This window comes from Lonchura striata, chromosome 13, assembly GCF_046129695.1.
Source record: "Lonchura striata isolate bLonStr1 chromosome 13, bLonStr1.mat, whole genome shotgun sequence".
Lineage (NCBI taxonomy): Eukaryota > Metazoa > Chordata > Aves > Passeriformes > Estrildidae > Lonchura > Lonchura striata.
In genome coordinates this window covers 15,801,373-15,823,687 of record NC_134615.1, presented here as the reverse complement: position 1 = coordinate 15,823,687, position 22,315 = coordinate 15,801,373, and the positions used below count along the sequence as shown (strand labels likewise).

The 22,315-nt window shown below is 55.1% G+C and overlaps 2 protein-coding genes across 7 annotated transcripts in view; one reads left to right on the top strand and one right to left on the bottom strand.

Annotated features, from left to right (window-relative positions):
- Positions 1-2,866, bottom strand: part of WDR59 (WD repeat domain 59) — a 48,809-nt gene extending 45,943 nt beyond the window's left edge. For 2 of the 5 annotated variants that reach the window (XM_031505814.2, XM_021541080.3), the window contains exon 1: positions 1,448-1,557. In XM_031505814.2, the coding sequence (XP_031361674.1) occupies positions 1,448-1,501 (54 nt within the window). In that variant the 5' untranslated portion in view covers positions 1,502-1,557. Of the gene's footprint in view, positions 1-461; positions 905-1,447; positions 1,558-2,524; positions 2,635-2,776 lie in introns of those variants that run through there. The other 3 variants (XM_077786342.1, XM_077786343.1, XM_077786341.1) reach the window with 3 other exon arrangements.
- ZNRF1 (zinc and ring finger 1) lies at positions 2,373-22,035 on the top strand. Of its 2 annotated transcripts, none has more exons than XM_021541085.3 (5): positions 2,373-2,849; positions 19,627-19,722; positions 20,333-20,438; positions 20,525-20,613; positions 20,971-22,035. In XM_021541085.3, the coding sequence occupies exons 1-4, from the start codon at positions 2,405-2,407 to the stop codon at positions 20,580-20,582; spliced, it is 705 nt and encodes a 234-aa protein (XP_021396760.1). In that variant the 5' UTR covers positions 2,373-2,404; the 3' UTR covers positions 20,583-20,613; positions 20,971-22,035. The 2 variants fall into 2 exon arrangements, with proteins under 2 accessions (XP_021396760.1, XP_021396759.1); XM_021541084.3 differs by lacking the exon at positions 20,971-22,035 and adding an exon at positions 20,752-20,868.
- Positions 22,036-22,315: the final 280 nt, after the last annotated feature.

Sequence of the window (22,315 nt, the reverse complement as noted above, 5' to 3'; positions counted from 1 at the left end):
CACAAATATATAAATGAGTTTAGCCTGAAGCAGCAGCCTGGCAGCCCAAGCCACAGCAGCGCTCTGGTTTCATATGGGATAGCAGGCAGGTCAGAACAGCTCCAGGAAGATCACACCAGAGTAAAGCAAAGTGACTGAAACCCCCAGGCTCACCCTCTGCCAAGGCTTGTGCCAGTGCAGGAATGACACTGAAACCAACTGCTGCAGCATGGGGTGGCAACACCTGTCCCTTCTGCTCCCACACAGCAGACATTATGAGTAAGCAATAAAGTCATGAGGCCTCCTGTCTTCTGAGCCAGATGCAACATGAATCTGTGATGTAGGAAGATGTACCCTCATATCTCATTACTGGTTTCCTGAGGACAAATCCTCAGTAGCAGACAAGGCTGCTTTAATGCTTCTGGGAGGAAAACTAATACAAAGCTTTTGAGGCACAAAAGTGAAAAGCTTTGTGAGCTTACATAGGGTAGGCTGGATGCAGAACACAGGATTCAAATCTTCTGTTTGCAATGGAGAAGGCAGAGCCCTTACTGCTCCAGCACAAGAAGACAAATGAGACAAAACAGCTTCCAGACCTATTTTTTTTAATCTTTCTGGCTTTCCTGCTGAAGTATCTCATAGTTCCCCCACTGTATCTAGTTTTGTTAAGCTATTGCCAACACCATAAGACCCTCACATTTCTTAGAACATAATCATAGAATCCTAGAATGCCTTGGGTTGGAAGGGACATTAAATATAATTTTGCTCCAAATCCCTCTCACGGACAGGAACACCTTCACTAGGCTGCTTCAAGCCCTGTCCAGCCTAGCCATGAACACTTCCAAGAATGTAAGAACAACTTCTACAACAGCATGTGAGCAAACAAACTCTGAGCGGAGTTCTACTATCACCATCAGCTTCAAAAACAAAAGCCGACCTTTTTACCATTTACAAAAAAAAAAAAAAAATACAAGCCACTTTTTATTTTAATCAACAACACTCAGCAATTTATTTGTCAGTGAGACAGCAGTAACAGTCTCCGTGAAAAGTGACAGAAGCATAGACCGGTTTGGGTTGGAAGAGACCTTAAAGCTCCTCTCATTCGAACCCCCTGCCACACGCAGGCATCTTTCACCAGCCCAGGCTGCTCAGGGCCCCATCCGCGCTGGCCTTGAGCTCCTCCAGCAAAAGGAAATGAGGAAAGACGTGTGGGAAGTGGCAATATCGTATGTTAGGCCTGAAAGTGCATTTTAAAAAAATACAAGACCTAATTAAGATTAGAAATTAAGTGTCCCGTGAATTAAGGCGTTATCTCCGCGCAAACGACTCCGGACCGCCTCAGCCCCGAAAGGCCCCGCGGGGCCGCCGCGCCCTCCCGGGCCGGGACCTCCCCCCGCTCCGCTCGTCACGGGCCGGCAGGGGGCTGCCCCCGCGGCGCGGTGCTGCGGCAGCCCCCGGGCCCTCCGACCTGGGCGTCGCGGAACTCCACCACCACATTCTCGCTGCTCCAGCGCGCCGCCATCTTGGGCCGCCTCGGCGGAGCCTGCGCCGCGCCTGCGCATTGCGGCGCGCTGTGCGGGGACTGCTGGGAGATGTAGTCCCGCCGCTCACCACCCCCCCCCCCCCCCACCTCCCCCGGCCCGGTGAACACGGGCAGCGAGTCCCGTGGAGCCGGTGGGGGTCCCACGGCCCGAGGGGGGAGTCCCCGTGCGGGCCCGGCCTCTCCGGACGGGCTCTGGCCGCAGAGGCCCGGGGGTGGTCGCAGCCCCGCTATAGAGCAAGATATGTGCGTGGCGTGGGTCGAGGGTTGTGCTCCGCGGGGCAGCACCCGCTCGTCGGTGCGGCGGCGGCTCCGCGTCCCGCGGCGGCGGCGAGCGCAGCGCCGGGCGGCGGCGGCGCAGGGGTTAAGGGCGGCGGGCCGGGGGGGCCGGGGGCGGGAGCATGCGTGCTGCCGGCCGCTATTGTCTCCGGCGCGGCGCCCAGCACCAGGCGGCGGCCGCAGCGAGGCCGTGCCCGGCGCAGCGCAGCGGAGCGGGGCGCGCCGCCCCCGCCGCCCCCGCCGCCCATGGGCCGCAGCTGATCCGCGCCCGGCTCCCGGCCGCGCCCCGGGCACCAGCGAGGCGGGCGGAGCGACCCTGCCGGCGTCCACCCCCCCCTCCCCCGCCGCTCCCTCCCCGCTCCGCGGCCCCGGAGCCCTCGGCGGCCTCCGCCGGGGGTGACGGCGGTGGCGGCGGCGGACTCGGGGCGCCCTCGCCCCTGCGGGCCCGGCGGGGGGAGGATGCCTGGGGCGGGGATGGGTTTTCGCCCGTAGCTCCCCGCGCCCCCCCGCTTCCTTCCGCCCCCTCTCGCCTCCCAGCGGGGGCGGCGCGGCCCCGTTCCCCGCGGGGGGCTGTCGCTCGGCTCCCTCCGGCCCGGCGGTGCCCACATGGGGGGCAAGCAGAGCACGGCGACCCGCTCGCGGGGCCCCTTCCCGGGGGTGTCGACGGATGACAGCGCCGTGCCGCCGCCGGGAGGAGGGGGGGGGCCGCCCCCCTTCGGCCATTACCGGGCGGGCGGCGGCGGCGGCGCGATGGGGCTGCGCAGCCGCTCCGTCAGCTCGGTGGCCGGGATGGGCATGGACCCGGCGGCGGCCGGCGCCGTCCCCTTCGGGCTGTACGCGGCGGCGGCACGGGCGGCGGGGGAGGCCGAGCGGGCCCCGGGCGGCGGCGGCGGCGGTCCGGGCTCCGACTCCACGTACGCCCATGGCAACGGTTTCCAGGAGACGGGAGGCGGTCACCATAGAGACGGGATGCTGTACCTGGGCGCCAGGGCCTCGCTGGCCGACGCGCTGCCCCTTCACATCGCGCCGCGGTGGTTCAGCTCGCACAGCGGTGAGTGCCGGCTCCCCGAAGCCTTCCCTCGGCTTCCCCTCCCTCCGTGGGTGCTCGGGGGCGGCGGTGGGTGCGGTTCAGCCGGGAACGGGGAGCTGACCCCCTCCTGGACCCTCATCCCCATCCCCTCCCTGGCACAGACAAGTGGGTGCATGCTGGAGCTGGCATCTGTGTCAAGGTCAAGGGAGGAAGGGGCTGTGAAGGGAGGAGGCTTTCTAGAAGGGAGGTGTTTTGGCTCTGGGATATGAAGCAGTGGATGTGGCACCCCCACCCCATCTTCCCTTGACTTGGAGGATAGTGGTCTTGAGGGTGCTGTAGCTCAAGACCTTGAGTTTTGCAACCAGGCTGAGCACCCTGTGTCTCTTCTGAAGGTGTGTGAGGGCTGCCAGTCAGTTGTAACAGTTCCCAGCCTTAGAAATTGGGAAAGAATTAGAGAAGGCCTTTGAAAACAAGGTGCGGGGATCTTTTTTTTTTCCATTGTTTTGTCTGTTAAAGGGCCAGGGAAAGGCCAAAGTGGGTTTTCTCTTTCGAGCCAGCTGGCAGTGTTGTGGTGCTTAGGAGGAAGCAGAGGAGGAACTGCCTGCCTCTTTGACAGGGCTGGGGGGCCAGCTGGGCTGTCTTGCAGGAAACGTGTCAGGCTATGGGAAGGGGCAAGGTTGCCCCCTTCACCCTCCTGGCCGGACTCTTCCATGTGTGCTGGTGTCTGGAGAGGAGCTCTTGCTGCAAGCAAGGCTGTGTCACTGACCCAGTTTTGGTTGGGTACAGGGAGCGAGGTGGGAGGTCCTCCCTTCCCCTCCTGGCTGGAGGGGAAGTAATTTCAGAGATGTCTCCTTGTGTTTCCTGGAATAGTCTGGGATTTCTCTCCCACCCGTCCCCCTAGCAAACGCTGTGCTCTCCTTGTGTGACGTGGTCTGGGAATTTCATAATACGCCTTGGGACAATGCCTCATTTTCAGGAAGGCCTGTGACCAAAGCAGTGGGTAAGAACAAAGTGCAAGAAGAGTCTCGTGGGGCCCATTTTCCTACTTCTTGGGGAAAAAAAAAAAAATCTTGGGATTTTTTTCCCTTTGCCCATTCTCCAGGGGCTGCTCTTCTCTGTTAGATGGAAGCTGTGTGTCTTGCATTGCCCCAGGTCTTATTCCTATTGATCTGGATAAGGCAGGCGCTTGCCATCCTCCCTGGCAGATGGAGAGGGCTGGCATGTGGTACCAGAGTTGAGACCAAGTGCTCCTGCAAACTTCCTTGCTCCATGACCTTGCACAGACTGTGCTGCTGCTCTGGTTTCTAAATGTAGAGAGAGATGAAGGCACAGCATCCTTCCAGGTATTCCACAAGCCTCTCTGGGAATGAGGGCCATGGGGGCTTCTGCTGTGCCTGGTGCTGGTGTGGGGAGGGTCTCATTACAGAAACACCCTGCAGCTCACAATGGTTTGTCAGAGAGTATCAGTTACATTTTAAACTTCAATTCTGAGGGGCAAAAACCTGTTCAGAAAAAAAAAAAAAAAAACAGCTGGAAAATGGACAAAATGGAGTAAGCTGTTTTTCAGCCACTTAAGTGAGTTAGTGCAGTGCTGCGAAGTTAAACACGGTGCCCTTGAAAGATTGCAGCGTGAGCTGTGGGAAGTGCTGCAAGAACTGGGTTTCTCTGGTGCCTCTTTTGGGGCCCTCTGAGAGCATTTGAGCTGAGCTGAAGCGTGTGCGGGCAGCAGCGAGAGCTGTTCAGTCTGTACCAAAGCCTCTCCCGGTGGTGGTTCTTTGTTGCTAATTAACAGCAAAAAGGAGTGGAGGATGCTTAAAAACCCTTTTGAAAACTTGTCAGAGCTCATTTAACTTTTGCACTCTTCTTCTCTTAGTGTAAGAAGTTAATGAAGGATTTGGAGACTGCAGGGAAGGGGGGAAGTAAGCCACCGCAAGATTGCTGAAATTCCTGTTAAACTCCCGTTGCAGCTGGTTAACCTCCAGCAGGGCAGTCAGGAGCTGCTTGCGTCTTCCCCCCTGCCTCCCCATCGACCTGCTCCTCTCGTGGTGCTGAGCCACTCCATTAGCCACTGGAAAGTGCTGAAGCAGCAGTGCTCTGGTAAATGGAGAGGAGCTTTGACATTGCTGCGCGTGACTGTCCCTGCTGCCTTTGAAGGATGACTCGAGGGTGGGGATGAGGGGACCTGCCCCTGAGGATGAGGGGCTGAGTGGGTACCAAACCCACTCAGCATGATGCATGGCATCTCTGGGATCTGCCTGAGCTGCTGTACTACTGAGGAGAGGATAAACTCTGTAGATAATGTGGCTGGAGAGTGGATTCTTGCCCTGCCTGTCCCTTTCTGGAGATCTGCATGGTGCCATTCTCTGTGAGTGGGTTGCATTCATGTTTTTCTGGGTTTGGGGGATGAGCTGGGAGCTCAAAGTGCAACCTGATCTCTGTGAGCTACTCAGTGGGACAGCGAGGAGCTCTGACTTGAGGGCAGTGATAAGGTGCTGTTGTTGCAGCAGAGTGCCTGTGATAACAGGAGCACACAGATAGTCTTGGCGCCTCGCTGCTTCCTATATCTGCCATGCAGAGTTTTCTGCCTCTCCAGCCTGCTTCATGGCTCATCAGGCCCCTCAGCAGGGATCCTGAGGAATGAGCTGGGGCAGGCTGAGTTCTCTTCCCTGGTTGGTGTCACTCCTTCCCCTCCCTACAGGTGAAGGCCTGCAGAAGAGCTAGGTGTGCCTGGGGAAGAAGAGAGGAGGATTGTGCTGAGGATTGTACAGAGGGAGGTTGCAAAGTAGTCCCCAAAACCAGTGAATGCTACAGCATCCCTTTAAGGTGCTGTGCATGGGACTGGTCAGTAAGAAGAGCCCACTGCTGAATCCCTCTGGGCTGGACTATGGCTGCTGGGATGCCTAAATTGGAGGAGCAGTTGGATACTGATGGCCTCTAGCCTGTCCCAGGGCGAGCGCAGGAGAGCTGCTGCTCTTGTGAACAGTGAAGCCTATGTATATCTTCCAAATGGGGTGGGCAAGAAGGTCTGATGGTGGAGCTTGTCCCTTCCTTTGAGTGGACAGCACCTCTGTGGATGAGTCCTGTTTCCTGATGGGGATTTTCCCAAGGCATGACTGCCATATACACAAGCAATGTAACTGTTCTGGGATTCCCCTGTCTGCCCAGGGTTTCTGAGATCTATTTCTTGACCTCCATAAGTGGAAAAGACACATCTTGCACAACTTTGGAGTTTGCCTGTAGCACTTGACTCTGCCTCTTCAGTTTTATGACTATTTAGGAGTTCTCAGTAAAGCCAAGGCTGGCGAGAAGAAAGGAGAAAAGGGAGATGTGTAGTTTAGTTCTGCATGTTTCCAGCTTTGTGGGTTCTCTTAGTATCTCTCATGTTATTCATCAGAGGATCTAAGGGAGTTTGCATAGGCTGTAAGTAGCTTAAAGTTTATCTGGAAATCCCACTCATCACCCAAAGCCCTTGAGTGTTTGAAGCTCTAATAAATCCATATCTCCTTGTCTGCTGGCTAGCCCAAGGAAGCGCTTAGCTTATCCTCCTGTGCAGTGCCACCAGGAATGTCACAGGCTTTCTGTGCACTGACAAAGCAAGCTGTTTTTCCTGGATGTTGGTAGTACCAATGTCAGGAGGCCTTTGCCAAATGAGCTGCTGTGTTCTCAGCAAGCTGAGAAGAGGCCTGTCTGTGGTGAACCCTCGCTGTGCTCCGACAGCTTTAAGTCCTGAGCTTTTTCTCACTAGTGCCTGGCAATCCTTGCTCTTCAGATAGTCCTGCCATTGAAGCCTCTACACCAGAATGAGAAGGCTGAATTGTAGCTCGCTAGTCAGCTGCTCTCAGCCCTGGCTGTCCTGACACCAACTTGTCACCAGTGTGTTCTGGCAGCCAAAATGAGCCCACCGTGTCCCATGGTGTATCAGGCACAGCACTGCCAGCTGGTCAGGGGAGGTGATCATCCTGCTCTGCACTGCTGTGGCCTCACTCCGAGTCTGGTGTGCAGATTTAGGTACCACAATACAAGAAGGATATAAAGCTGAGAGAGAGCATCCAGAGGTGGGACGTGAAGATAGTGAAGTGTCTAGAGGGGAAGCCATATGAGGAGCAGCTGAGGTCACTTGGCTTGTTCTACCTGGGGAAGAAACTGAGGACAGAGCTCATTATGGGCTGCAGCTTCCACTGGAGGGTCAGCACCAATCTCTGCTTTCTATGACCAGTGGCAGGATCCAAGGGAGCATCATGGAGCTGTGCTAAGGGAGGTTTACATAGGATGTTGGAAAAGGTTTTTCCCCCAAAGTGTGGGTGGGCACTGGAAAGCTCCCCATAGAGCAGCAAATCTGACAGAGTTCAGAAAGTATTTGTACAAGGCTCTCAGGCACATGGTGTGATTCTTGGGGTTGTCCTGTTCAGGGCCAGGAGTTGGACTTGATGATCCTTGTGGTTCCCTTCCAACTGAATCTCTGTTTCAACATGCAGACAGGCATCATATGTGCTTCCCTCCCCACTTCCAGGAGCTAGGCCAGGGGAAGGGCACCCCAAGGTCTGCATGAACTTGCCATTCTGAATCTATTTTTGCTAGTGGAAATTTCCAAAGATGACTATCCTCAAACCATCTTTTTGTGGGTTTGGTGCTGGTTACTGTCTGACAGCCGGGTCAAGCACCTGCACCACTGCCAGACCTGTGGATCATTTGGGAAGTGGGTACAGAAACGGTCCTGATGACTCCCCACACTGGTGATGTTCAGCTGTTGGGCTCTCCAGGTCTGGAGGTGATGCTTTTCTGCTTCTGCCTTCTCTGAGCCAGCTGCCAGGGCAGCATCCACCTGGGATGGGGGAAGAGGCAGTGGCTACCTCAGAAGAGCAAAGTGCTAAACACCTGAAGATGGGAGACTCAAAGGCAGCTTTAATGCACACCAGAGCTGGAGATGAAGTTTAAGTACGTCGACGTTGGCGTTGTGCGTGAGAAGCCGGCGGTGGCGGCAGTTATCTTCAGTCTCTGCAGCGAGAGCGAGTGCAGGCTGTCTCTGCGCTGCCTTGCCTCCCCAGTGCCCTCTGAAAGCCCGACTGCTTTCCTCAGGAACGAGGGCACTAATTCCTGTGCACATTAACCAGGCTCTCTGCTCTATAAACCTGTGCATAAATCAGCATAGGGTAGCTGGGTGCGCTCTCCCTTTTCCACACATGTGTCTTCTAGAGATGCTGAGAATGATGCTCTCGTGCTTCTGGGCTGACCCACTTCCCAGCCAGGATTGTCTTCCCAGCCTGTGACGTAAGTTTATCCCATGCTGGTTTGTTTTGCTGAGATGTTTGTTCCGGTGACTGGAATAACCGTAAAGGCTTCTCTTATTTATTAATGTGCTATTAAAGCTTCTCTCTCCTCTCTCTCTCGTTCACTGGCCAGAGGATCAATCAGATACAGACATCTTTGGTGGAGGAGCAGTATCAGGTTGGCGCCTGGCCAAGGCAGCTGCACAGAGTCATGGGAAAGTGCTGCTAAACGCTGAAAATTAATTTCAAGAGAAGCGCAGGGAGGGAGAAAAGCCCACTTCGGAGGAGGAGAAAGAAAAGCTTTTTTTCCCCTCCCCTCCAATGTAATATCTCATGTGACAGATCAGACAGGCAGCAAAGGGCTCTTCAGATAAATTCCCTGTGCAAGGACAAGCCTTGTGGTGCCCCAAGCAGATGGTGGGCAACCACGAGGTGCATTTCGTGGCATCTGCTGCTGGTACACCAAAACCCCAGATGTGCTGAGTACTTGGTTTTGAGTAAATGTGAGCTGGCTTTCTCCTGGTTCCCTTGAAAACTGAAATCATAAGGGCTTGGGAATGATGTGCATGAGCAGCCAAGTGATGCTGTAAAGCAGCAGGCCCTGATGCAGAGCACTTTGCCCATCTCCTTTGGCCTGGCTGTACAGTGGGGTACAACAAGCCTCCCTCTGTAGGACACCCTTTTTTTATTTCGGATAGAGCACTACTAGTTAAAACTGGGCCTTAAATGTCCTCCCTGCACTAGTTCCACCAGGCAGGTTTCAAATGCAGGTGAACCCACTGGGGGCTTGAGTACCCCCCCCTCCCCCATGTGTACCCCCCAGCTCCTGCTGTCCCTTGCAGGTGCTGCGTGGCTGAATGCTTTAGCTTAGTGCTTTTTGATGGGAGGTTGTTGGAGGTGCAGCTTCAGGAAGCTCTGCTGCCTGGGGCCTCTTCTCGTGCTGCTGCACAGCATTTCCCGTGGGCAGAGCCCAGCTGTTGGCAGGTTTCCTGCCCTGCTGGGCTGCAGGCAGGGAAGGGGAGTGCCTGTGGTGGGGGACAGGGTCTGCTTCTCTCCTGTCATGGTTTAACTTTTCAGCCCACTGCAGGTCCATACACTCTGGGATTTGAGGAAGGTGGAAGGAAGGGCCAGAGAAGCAGCAGGCAGATCTTCATGGCTGATTTCTGTGCTGCTGGCAGGGGGCTTGATACATTGGTGCTCTCTGGTGTGGTCCTGTGCCTCCACTGCCAGGTTTGTGCCATGTGCCACCAGCTGAACCCAAGCAGATGCATCACTCAGACCCAACACTGGGTCTGTGGGCAGCTGGGGGTGTTCCATCCAGGGTGTATTTTGCCAGTGGGAATGGTACCTCACCATTGGAGAGGCTGTACTGCACTTCTGAGGTGAAGTTGATTCTTCTCTCCCCTCTTTCCCTATAGACCAGAGCTGCCTGGCATCAGCACCAGGTTAGCCCTGGTGGTGTCCTGGGCTGAATGAGCTTGGGAAATTTGTGACTCCCTGTGCTCCTGCACACTCATGTAGCTGTGGGGTTCCCATCAGTGGCATGAAATTAGACTGTGTGCCTTGGAACGGTCTTGTGGCACTTTGTAGAGAAGCAGGGAGATGCTGTAGAAATATTTACCCTTTTGCTAGTTTTAGCAACGCTAGCAGAAATTTCCCAGGGTTGTATATTCCCAGTTAGTGCCCTTGGTTAATTGAGTTTATGTCAAGTTATGTCCATAGTTCCAGAGAGACTGTCACCTGCCAGGCACAGAAGAGGGGCTGGGACAGATCCTGTGAGGGAAGCACAGCAGCACAGATGAAGAATGGAACTGAAAGCTGCTCAGAGCAGTTTCCTGGCCCAAGCATGCAGGACAGCATGACAACAGTGGGTATTTTTAGAGGCCAGCTGCCTGCAACAAAGAGGGGGAAAGCAGCAGTCAGGCAGGAGAACTCAATGATGCTGACCCTGTCCCACATCCCTGCCCAACATTTTATTTCCTTCCAGGATGAGGCCACTGGCATTTCCATGTCCTCTGTGTCTCTTTGCCTATTGCTGCCTTAAAAGACAGGTCTCTTCCTTCTCCCCTTGGCTTTCACCATTGCTCAGAGTTTCTCTGATCACAGCTCAGTGATTTGAGAGTGATGCCAGGGGCTCTGTTCTTCACATCCTGGATGCTGCATTACAGCTTGAGGTGGTGGGCGTTTGGGGGATTGTTTTTTGGAGAAGCCTTTGTCACCAGTGAGGGGGAAAAGCTGCAGTTTCTCCTGCAGCTGGGGTAATTGCAGTAATTCATTTGGGAGCTCTTCCTACAAGGTGATGGAGCTGCACTTCATCAGAAGCACTACAGGGGAATTAGATCCACCTTTCAATCTATGCATCCAAGGCCTGGGCAGCTGTAGCCAGGGAAAGGGAGGCAAGGTTGACTCTAGGCAGATGGCCTAAGTTATTGTCTGCAGGGAGGTCAGGTCAGTATGGGCTGAGATCAGTTTTGCAGCCAGCCCTCTGGCAAGCTGGTGCTGAGCAGGACAGGCTGAGGCTGAGCACCTGCCTTGGCTGCCTTGGTATTTCAGGTCATCCCTTGTCAGATCTTGCTGCTTTGAAGCAAATGTTCATCTGCTTATTTATTGCACCTCTGATTTCACAACCCTTGAAGTCTGCTATTTGCCTGGATCTTAACCCTTCTGATGGGATTTTTAGATGTCTTTGATTTCTTTTTGCTCCCTGTAGACAGGTACAAAACAGGTGGTACCCTGCAGCTAGTCCTGGGTGAATGTTTCATGGGAAGATGCTGCTTCACAAGGCCCTTTCTGGTTCTGGAAGTGAGGTTACACTCTTCTGTTGGTGTTGCCTTTTGTGATGAGAGAGCTTCAAATCCCACAGCTGGGATTTTTATCATCTGCAGCCCCACTGTGTCCTTGCTCAGAAGGAGCCCTTTTCATGCTGGAGGCTGGCACGTGTTGAAGCAAAAGGACAAAGAAGGTGGGGCACAGGGCTGTTCCTGCCTGTGGCACAGTGTGTAGCCCCTCCTGCCTCCTCCAGCAGGATCCAGTGTGGGCAGACCCTGCCACTCTCTGAGGGGCTCATTCCTCTGAGGGGCTTCGTGTTTCGGAGGGCTCCCGGAGCTGCAGAAAGCTGGCTCTGTCTGCCAGCTGCCTCCATGCTGCTAAGGGGAAGCTCTGGAGTGGTGTACCCCCAGCCTCAACACAGATTTTCCTCCCAGATCCCTAGCCTTTGGCTGTCACAGGAGTGCTCATGCTGCCTGTCCAGGCAGCTTGGTGCTGTGGAGAATCCCTCTCCTTCTGCACCATGTACAACAAAGAAGAGTGATCACCCCCAGCTTTGCAGCTGCTTTTCCCCCTTCCTGCTGTCCTGGTAGACTGGGGCATTCACTGGGTATCCCTCAGCAATCACAGTCTCTCCTGGGGAGCAGGGAGATGCTCTGTACTATGCAGCCCTTCCTACCAGGTGAGGTCAGGACTTGCTCTGCAGGATACTCCTCACTAAGATTTTTTTTTTTTCTTCCAATGGTGTAAAAATTTCAATTTTTTTTTTTTGTCTTTCTGCAGAAATAACCACTGTGAATTGGCCACAAGTGTTCCCTAGCCATGCACTGCTTGTGGGCGGGTGCAGCTCTGTGTGCCTTTTATGCTCTGTTTGCTGCCCACTACATAAAAATTGCCCTTTCTCTACTCCAAAAAGCAACATGTCACCCTTTCCATGCACCCCAAGGGTTGGGGATGTTGCACGGATGAAAAACATTTGCCTCATTGATCCTGCCACTATGGCCCAGGCACAAAGACACCCTCCACCATTCTTTATGCAGTGCTGCTGTGGAATGCCTGGGGAGGAAGTGTCCTGGGAGCTGTTTGGGAGCTGTTTGGGATCACTCCCTGGCAGGAAGGGGTTCATGGGTGCCATCAGTACTTGGCCATACTCCCAGCATCACAAAGCCAGGGCATGTTGTCATGTGCCTTTGGAGTGCATGTGCATCATCCTCCCAGAGATCATCTGAAGATGAGGCAATGATGGAGCCTCAGCAGCATCAAAGCACAGGGAAAACCCAGGGGCAGGAAACAAATCGCCCCATGGCGTCAGATCCAGCTGGGTTTGGGAGTGGCTCAGGTCAGGCTTTGGTGTTTCAACCTTTCCAAAAGCGGGAATTCCTCTGGCAGCTCCTCAGTGCTGGAGCCTGCAGTGGGGACTCCGTGGGTGCCTCCCCAGCGGATGTCTTAGTCAGAAGTGACTCACCCCACCAGTCCCCACGTGACATTGCCTCGCTGCTCCCTCCCAGCCCTTGCCAAGCCAAAGTGCCAAACTCTGTCCCTTCCTGCTCTGATTTCCAAATTGCAGCATCCCACTGTGCTGCCAGAGGATCCCCTGTGCTCCTTCATTTCAACACCTGGGACCCCCTCATCACTCTGCTGGCTCTGTGCATCTTGCAAAAGATTGCTGCCCACAGCAAGGCTTTGGCTGGGCCTCCTCCTTCCTATGAGAAATACGTGGGAGGAAAAAAACAGGCATTCAGGCAAAGCCTTTGGAAATTCCCAGGTGTGGCTGCAGGATTGTTGTCCTCTCTGGGCAGTGAATTTGAACACTTGAGCATCCCTTGAGAGGCATGGAGGCAGCACCAGAGCAGCCCTGCAGTTCTCCTGAGCCATGACATGGCCCCAGACCTATTTTGTGACTAGCAGGAGCCCTGGATAAGCTTGTAACTTGGTAAGTCTGAGCTCTGCAGCCTGACAGCAGGAGTTGGAGGTGTTAATGCCTTTGCTGGGCTATCACCCAGGACCCCTCTGCTTAACTTTGCTCTTCTCTGGGATGCTAAAATTAGCTTCGGGCTACACATCCTTATGAAACCTGTTCCCAGCAGCTGGGGGAGTGTTTCTGCAGTAAACTAGGACTTGCCAGAAGACAGGGTGACCCTGAGAAGTTGCCTTTTTCATCCAGGTCTGGGGGAACTGATCCTGCAGTATAGCCTGAGCTATATGAGGGAGAAGATCTCTGTCTTAGCATAGTTGCTTCTGTTCAAAAATTGCAGTTACAGCCATGAAAGGGTCAATATTCAAACTATGTCAGGCAAGGAGGGTACTTGATGTCTAGACATCCTGTGACCATATAACCAGGCCTTTTTTCCCTCCTGCTTCTGAGTGTCTGTGGGCTATGCGGAGGTGTTTTGTAAGGCTTTGGTGTGTCCATCTGCTGAGAATCAATGGCTTAGGGTGCTCTGGAGCAAATGTTCCTGTGGGGTTCCCTCTCTTGTATCTCCTGCTCCTTTCCAACTCTCCAGCTTTCCTCAGCCCCAGAATTGCAATCTGTTCTCCTTCTTCCTATCCTCCCCCACCACCTCCATAAGAACCCAACTGGCTAAAAAAGAAACAGCTCTGCCTCCTGGCTTGCAGCAAGCTAGCCTTGGGCTTCTGTGATGTAGTGTCACCCAGCCCCTCTGCTCTGTGTCCTGCATCTCTCTGACCCCAGGGGCTTCCCTGCGTCCCACCTGAAGCACTAATGCCTTGTCCATCTCTTCTTTGTGGCTTGTGTCAGGTGGGAGTAGACAGAGGTGTCTCCAAAACACGATGCCTTGAGCACTAGGATGGTGCTGCCCTTGGCCAGCTTCATGTTCCATGGCACATCCCCACCACCCCTGCCTGGTATGGGGCTGACCTGACAGCAGACAGCTGCCATGTGTGGCCTTTGCCAGGAGCTACTGCACACCAGGGACAACTTTTCATAGACCTTGGAAAACCTGGCCTTGCACAGAAGTAGCTTCTTTTTGGGGTGCTGCTTTTATATTACAAACATTTATTTTCTCCCTTCTCGGCAAGCTGAACTGACTCTATCAGCAAGGAAATGGTGGGGTGGGGTGAGGATGGAGCCAAGACCATTCCTCTGCCAAGGCAGCAGAAATGGCTGAGTTTTTTTCCAAGCACTGCCATCCTGAGATGTCCCATCCAAGCTACATCCCCTGCTTGGCTGATCATCTGGAGCTGGTTCACTGGCATCCCCCAGCCCTGCCTCCCCTCTGTCTCCAGGAAGGTGTGATATCTTATTTCCATCCTGGACCCATCCTTTATGCTCTTCAGCCTCTCTGCAGCCTTGAATGAGGAGGAAGGACGCTTGCTTTTTCAAAGCTGGCAAGTGAGGCAGCTTAAGTGCTTTACTTCTTCCTGCCTACGTGTCCCTGCTCGTGTCAGCCCTTGTGCTGCACAATAGCCCAGCACCATCGTGGAGTTCACCCAGTGCCTTGAGTCCTGCCAGGGCAGTAGGGCTGCCTTGGACCTTGGCCCCTGCCTCTGCCCGTGCAGCTGATGCCACTTCCTTCTGCAGGGGCAGGTGAATCCTGGTCTGGCTCTGCTGGGTGCCCTGGCCTGCAGACACTTGGTGCTGCCTCCTGCAGCATCACCCGATTGCATCGCTGAGGCTGCTGGAGCGTCACTTCCATGGTGGGCTTCCACTCATGAGGGGACACTCATGGAGTCCTCAGCTGCCAGGTCCCTGTTGTGCCCCAGTGCTGGGGAGGTGCTCTGTGCATCCATGTGCCATCTCCAGTGTGCCATCTCCAATCTCTGTGACTGTCGCTTTAAAAACTGAGGCTGCTTTAAATCCATAGGGAATTTATTTTCTAGGAGATGTTGGGTCTGAATATCTTGGCTCTTTGATTTCCTTCACCTGGCTGGCACAGAGAATAACTCCTCCCTCTCCTCGCTTATCCCTTCTTCCCTCCTGGGGCTGTGCTGGAGCCCTCAAGGGGTAAGGGAAAGGGAAGACTTAGAACCCCTTTGCCTCACCCAACCCCACATTCTTCAGCTCCTCTTCAGTCGTTACTCTGGGTTTTTCCAAGATGATCCATGTATTTCAGCTGCCACATGGTGCTGGTTCAGCTGGCAGTGTTAGGGAAGCCATGGTTGAAGGTGGGATGCCCATGGTTTACTCAGCAAGGAGGAGGCACCAGGACTACATGCTTGGACCAAATATTCTCTGGTTTTATCTCATGTCTGGGCGTATTCTCACCTGGTATCAGCCAGCTCCCTTGGCTGAGAGCCCAGGATGCTCTCTGGAGACATGGAGATGGGCTCTGCAGCTGAGGTTTCCACATCTTCCACGATCATCAGGCAGCCTGGAGCTCACCCAAGCTCCCTGGTTCTCCAGGTGTCCTGTGGGGTGGCTGGGCACCAGGGAAGGGATCCCTCCTGGGTTAGGCACGTTTTGGGGAGTTTGTGTTGCCGCTGCCACTCACAGGGCTCCTGGTTTATCCCATGGCAGTAGTGGGAGACTGGGCAACCAGGATCCAGTTGGTGAATGCTGTGTGGGGTCAGTTGCTGGCATTGTGCCTGGGCTGCTGCTTCCTCCTGCCTTCAGGGCACATCATCCCCACTGGTGTCTTCCTCCCACTGTGGAGGTGCTGTGCAGCAGAAAAGCTGCTGCTCTCCATGTTTCTGCCACCTGCCAGTAACAGAGCCGCGATGTCCTACTGCCAGGGCTACTCCTGGTGGCACCGTGGCCTGTGAGCAATCTGCCTGGAGGCACAGCAGGAGGAGGAGAGTTTGGCAGGTGAAGGTAGACATGGCACATGCGTTTCCCATGTCCACAGGCTTGCAGCTCCTGTGGACATGGTCTCACCCCCCCCGAAGGGAGCAGCACTTCTACTCTCAGGACATGGTGTGGTTGACCCTGTTGTATGGTTCAGTAGACACAAGTGATGGGAATTTCCTATCCCAGCTCCAAAATCAGCTCTGTTTGGGATACTTAGAAATGGGTTGGAAAGGTGTCTCAGTCCTCCCACCATCACTAAATTCCTTGCAGTTCTGTGGTAGTGCTTTTGGCACTGTGAGGGTTAACCACCAGGCTTTTTTGGCATTGATAGGACCGGGTGGAGATTTTCAGAGGTTCCCAGCTCTGCTTTGCCCAACTCTCTAAAATTAACCATGTAACCTTCCTAAAAATACTCAGAGGGTAGTAGCCTCGAGAGAGCACCAGTGCCACTTGCTCCTGGTTTCTAGACCAAGCCATTGGAGAGATTAGATCACCTGCCAGCCTACGTCTTGCAGCCCTGGAAAGCCCTTGGCTTTCTCAAAGTCTCCTGCAAGGTACAAGAGTCCAGGTTTTGGCCTGAACCTGCCTTTGCAGGCCAGCCCCCTTCCTGCAGCACCCTCCTCTTCTTCACCAACTCTTGTTGGGAACTGGTACCTGCCCACACATTTCTGTTTGAGGTGACAGTGCCAGGTTCAGGTTTAATGTGCCGTGGGCAGGAGCATCATCAGCTGCACCAGAGCCCTTGGGAGGGAGGAAGTGTCCATGGCCTTTCCCTGGAGCAGCCCTGGGCCTCCCCATGGGTGTGGAAGGCCCAGGCAAGGAGGAATAGCTGGGCCTTTCCTCTGTTTTTTTTTAGGCATGTGGGAGGAGGACATAAAGGGCTTGAGGAGGAGGGAGGGAGCTGAATTTTCCATGAGCAGCTGTCAAAATGTAATCTCCTGCGTTGCTCCGGCTGGCAGCTTAGGCAGGATAAATTAACGGGGATTTCGGGGAATGTGGAAAATACCATGGCCTGGAGGGGGCTGGCCATGTGGAGAGCAGCTCTTTCATCCTCAGGACAGGCTCCTGCCTGAGCTGTGAAGGGATATTCCAAGGCACCAGGCTTGGTGCCTGCTGCTGTTTGGGGCTGGCTGTCCCCTAGCCTCACTGGTTCTCTGCCTATCACCTTCACCCCAAGGTCACCTGGAGAAGGGCTGAGGGAGTTCACCTCTGCCTCCCCTTTCCCACTGGTGGTGGACTCCTGTGCCTGATGAAGGAAAACACAAGCAGTTGCTTTTGCAATGTCAAGTATTTATGCCGACAGCTGGGGTGCAGGGCAGCCCCCAGCCCTGGGGGCCTTTCCACACCAGCTCCTCACTCCTGTTCAGACTTGAGAATTTACGCAACTGCATATTCATCTTTCCTTTCCCCCCCCCTCCATCTTGTGAAATGCAGAGCCAGAAAAGTGTGTGTGTATTTCTGCACTTGGCTCAGCCCCCAGACCTGTCTGGCTGGAGGATGCCACATACGTGCTGGGGCTTGAGCCTGGGCCCCTCTGTCTGCCCAATGTCCCCACGTCCTTGCCATGGGGCTGTGGTGGTGTCAGGAGTCCCAGTGCCCCAGCCAGCTGCCCAGGGAGCAGTGAGGAGCATGAGGACTGTTCATGCCAGCTATTTATAACCGTGCTAAAGCAATCCCAGCTAGCAAATAGGCCTGGAGATACAGCAACAGCCGCTTGCGGGAGCCTGCTGAGGACCCTGCTCTTTGCCTGGCCTTGCTGCCTTGCTGGCAGCCATGCCCTGGCAGCCACAGACCAGGCAGTTTCATCTGGGGCCTTTTCCCTTTACGTTGGTTGCACGTCTCATAGGATCCCTTCGGGTGCTGCCGGAGCTGGCAGATCTGGGACAGCTGTTTAAAATAACACATTGGCACAGAAAAGGGGGGACCAGAGGAAACGAGGTCTGCCCACACACAGCACAGGGAACAGTACTGAACCTCTACAAATGCTGTGCCCTGACACAGAGGTTGCAGACAAAATGCCTTTTCCAAAGGGAGCCCGTCACAGCCGTTCCAGGGACGTGCTGCTGGAAGCAGTGCCCAGAGCTCCCCGGTAGGGACGGTGCCCGTGGCGCTGGCAGACTGTCCCCGCCAGGCAGGAGCAGTTCAGGCAGGGACAGGGACAGGGCTGCCAGGGGAACGGGGCACCGGGAGGCTGTCTCACAAGGGGAGGCCAGTTGGGTCTTGCAGCAGGCAGCCTGGGAGGCTATCTGAGCTATCCACGCTATAAATACACCGGGCGGGTAAACACTTGGGAGGAGGAAAAAACCAGCTACTTCAGCTAATGGGCACGGCTGCCACGAGGTATAAATCGGTCAGGAGTAAAATGAGGCTGGAGAGGAGAAGGCAGATCAGTGCTGCTGCCCACGAGGCCCTGGCTGCAGCGCTGCCCTGTCGCCTGGGGCTTGGTGCAGTTGGGGCTGGGCTCAGAGCAGACACCCTGTGGCTCAGCCAGGCTGGGGCAGGGATGTGTTCCCAGCGTGGCAATGCTGCAGGCCAGCAGGACACCCCACTGGAGGACTGCTGGGCTTGAGGGCTCGTTCTTTTAGCAGGTTCTTTTAGAGTCGATCCTATACCATCCATGGTGCTCATCTTTGCTGCACCCTCCTGGGAAATAACGACACTCTGGAGGGACAGGATCCAAGGACCTGGGAAGTAAACTGTATTTATCACTGCTGCTAATGAGCACTGGAGTACTGAGAAGTTACAGGGGCTGTTTGCACAGCAGAGGTCTGAACTGCCTCTCCTTAAAGCCACCCTGTACTTTGTCTCTTACAATAAGCAAAAAAAAAAAAATGCCCTGTCCACATCCACGTGGTGGCAAACAAGAGCCTGATTCATCCTTAGATAAATTGTGTACATTCTTTTTCTTTTCATTCCTGAGCAGCCTTTGCATATATATGAAGAAAGCTCTTAAGCGGCACTGCAGTCAAACCTGATCTGCTTTTAGAAGGCAGATCCTTAAATTACCCTCTCCCTCTCTGCAGGCAGGGAATTGCTGGATATTCTGGTGCAAACCCGTGGTGGTGGCACGCACGTGTTCAGCTTGAGCTGCGCTGCTCTGCTGGGCAGCGACAAACCTCCTGGCCTTGAGCTGGCTGCAGTGGAAGGGCAGGGAGACCCAGATGGGTGACCTGCAGGGCTGCTTGGGGTTCTGCTCCTTGTGAGTTTGGGGCTTACAAACTGCATTTGGGGCAGCCTCACTCAGTGGGGCTGGGGTCGATGCTGTGGTGGTCTGCATGGCTCGAGCAGGTGATGACACGGGTGTGACACCCTGGCACCACCCCAGGCAAGGCCACAAAACAGGTCTGGGCATGCCATCCAGCTTCATCCAAGAGCCCAAATCACCAGGCAGGGCCAAGGTCAAGCTGGCTTATCAGCCTGCAGTGTTCCCCTGCTTCTGGGGAGGCAGGCTGGCATCAGAGCACACACTTCACTCCTGTGAAAAGCTGGACAAAGCACCCATTTGTGTTTGAGGCTTCAATCTGCCAGTCCTTGCTGCAGCCATAGAAAAAAACTCCTTCCTTGCAGCTTTTCTGGCTCAGCCATGTGGTGCTGAGCTCTGGCAGCAGGGACAGCACTGTCCAGACACAGGGACATGCCCGTGCACTGCCAGTGGCTGGGTGCTGCGTGCCCCAGGCTGTTGCTTGCCCTTTAAGGCCTGGCAGCAGCTGATGGCCACGTGTGCTGCCTTGGCACGCTCTCCGTGCCCTCTGCGCGGCGGGCACGGGGACGGCCAGCGCACCAGCTCGTCGGCTGTCCCCTGTTCGGTGGCTGTCCCCCACGCTGGTGGCTGCTGGTGGCCGGCACAGGATGAGTGGGTGCCCAGTGGGCGCTGTGTGGGGTGAGGGTCACCATGCAGGCAGCAGGTGAGGGGCTGCCCGCTGCCGTGCCCCACCATGGCCCCAGGGATTCCCCAGCATGCAGGGTGGGTGACTCCTTCTGCCCTCACTAAAGGCTCATCTCTCTGCTCTCCTTCCAGGTTTCAAGTGCCCCATTTGCTCCAAATCTGTGGCTTCTGACGAGATGGAAATGCACTTTATCATGTGTCTGAGCAAACCTCGCCTCTCCTACAACGGTAAGAGCCAGGCTGTGTGGGAGACACGGCGTCCTGCCACTCCGGGCTGGCTGAAGAGACATTTGCTGCAGGCAGGCGGCTTGGCTGGACTTCCCAGGAGGGCTGTGGATGGTGCTGCTGCACTCTGCTCCCCTGTCATGGCTCAAGCCTGCTCCTTTTGCTTTTGGGCTCCTTTATAACAGAGCCCCCTACCCCAAGGAGCCCCTCTCCCCTCCCCTCAGTGCCAGAGGGAGCACTGCTGGCACGTGTCCTCCAGGGCTGGCCCCCACAGGTCATTGCCTTCCTCCCCTCCTTGCTGGCCTTGAACACTGGGCTGCAAGCTCTGGCATCTCCCACATCTCTCCTGATCACTAGTGTGGGAGTAATGCTCACCCCCTACTGGTTGGTGATTTTTTGGAAGCCGGGGGTAAGAGTTGTGTTCACTCCAGATGCCCCAGGCCCACGTTCCCCCACGCCTCCACATGAGCCTCCTGCCAGCGTTTCCCAGCACTGTTGTCATTCCCCCCCATCCCGGCTGCCCCCGCAGCAGTGACCCTGGGCTGCACTCATGCTAGGGAGGGGAATGCTCTGGTGGTGCCCGTCTCACTGCTGCCCTGTCCTCCCCTCCCAGATGACGTGCTGACCAAGGATGCCGGCGAGTGCGTGATCTGCCTGGAGGAGCTGCTGCAGGGGGACACGATAGCCAGGCTGCCCTGCCTCTGCATTTATCACAAAAGGTACCATGAGGGGACAGCCAGGCGGGTGGCAAGGGGACAGGCACCTGAGGCTCAGCACATGGTGGTAACATGCTCTCCTCTTGCAGCTGTATAGACTCATGGTTTGAAGTGAACAGATCTTGCCCAGAGCATCCTTCTGATTGACCCGCCGAGTGCTTGCTGACTTCTCTCTAAGGTGAGCCTGTGGTGGGCTGCTCAGAAGGGACATTGTCATGCTGGGTTTAAATCCAGGGCTGGAAGTGGAGGACAGGGTGGGATGTGACAGCCAGGCCTCCTGCTCCTCACCCGGGATGGTCTCTCTCTGCCTTTGCAGGGCACCTTGCTATACCTGCTGTACCTCCTCTCCCCGTCCCCCCTGCCCCGCCTGGAGTTTTGGGCTGACTTTAAATTCCTCGAGAAGACAAAAATAAAACCCAGAAACTTGAATCCACTTGGGACAACGGCGGAGTTTTTATTTTATTTTATTATTTTTATTTGTTCTGTTGTTTTTCTGCTTTTTTGTTTTGTTTTGTTTTTTATTTTAATTTAAAAGACTTAAAACAAAAAGAAACATCCAGGAGACGACAGTGTGAGAAAAGCGGAGCGACCTGCTCTCCCCTGCACAGCCGCTGGTCACCAGGAGAGCTCTGCCTGCCAGGGAGGCCCCGGGGACGCCCTCGGCCGAAACCCTGCCATGATGTTTGGCTTTTCTCCCCGAGCCGAAAGGGGAAAGCTGCCGGGGACAGCCGGCCAAACGGAGCACGCGGCATTTCTCACCGGCAACCCCCCCACCTCCCACCCGGACTCGCCCGGGGGCTCTGCTCGGTTTTTTTGCACTGACTAAACGGGAAATTCCTCCTCTCTCCCATCTCCCTTTTGGAGATCTCCACCCCGAGCCCCGGCAGCGTTGAGATGGGGACTCTGCCCCACGCCGGGAGCGGGGCCACTGCTCCCCCCTGCTGAGTCGCAGGGGTACGTCTTTCAAGTGTTTACAATGAGAAAAAAAAGGAAAAAAAGGAAAAAAAAAAAGAAGAAAAAAAGAGAAAATGGACAAAAAAAAAAAAACCAAACAACAAACCACAACTGAAGCTTCGTGTTGACTGGCGTGTTCTTCAATTTGAGCTTCCCTGCCCCGGTGATGTTTACAGACTGGTCACTCTTTAACTCAGCTATAACCACTCAGAGACTGGAGAGCTGCAGCATCCCCGCCGCCCCTCCTGTGCCCCCTCGCCGGGCTCCTCTTGCCAAAACCGCCTCCCCTCTTTCTTTTCCATTGGCTTTGAGTTGGACCCTTTTGAGGAGGGTATGGGGAAGGCCCCAGTGGCCCCCCTGGATGTCCCCAGCCACCCCTAGTCACAGGGGTGGCTTTTCTGGAGGTGACAAGATGGTGTCATTTCATGGCAGTGACCCCCCTCGCCCATCCCCGTCCCCTCCTGGCGCGGCGGGCGCGTTTTCGTTGGTGAGACCTCCCCTGCCGGTGGCCGTGCCCCTGCGGGAAACCTTTCTGTATTTATATATTAAAAAAAAAACGGGGGAAAAAAAGAGTTCAGAGCTTGGGGGGAGCTTCCTTCATTAGTCAAGGTGTTTTGATATGGTATTAAAACAATGTTCAATAAAACATTCACTGTTATTTTATTTCACTGGCTTTCTTGGTGAAGCAGATGATGCCAGTGGGGTGCTGGAGCCCCCCACCCACACCAGTTCCACTTCTTTGTGCTTGCCATGTGGGGATGGCCACAGTAGTGCTCAGCAGGTCCCAGGGAGCTCCCACCTGGCACCGGCAGCACTGCAGCTCAGGGGAAGTGACTGAGGTGGGACCCTGACGATGCCCTGCCCTGTGTGTGCTGTCAGGAACCTCCTGGGAAGGGGCTGGAGGGTCCTATCCCCCTAAACAACTT

What these genes read in the sequence shown, in the direction of transcription:
- ZNRF1 (XM_021541085.3), top strand. Translation starts at nt 2,405, where the DNA reads ATGGGGGGCAAGCAGAGCACGGCGACCCGCTCGCGGGGCCCCTTCCCG. An exon ending in ACCTCGCCTCTCCTACAACG is followed by an intron (nt 19,723 to 20,332) that starts GTAAGAGCCAGG and finishes CTCCCCTCCCAG; the next exon opens with ATGACGTGCTGACCAAGGAT. An exon ending in CTCTGCATTTATCACAAAAG is followed by an intron (nt 20,439 to 20,524) that starts GTACCATGAGGG and finishes CTCCTCTTGCAG; the next exon opens with CTGTATAGACTCATGGTTTG.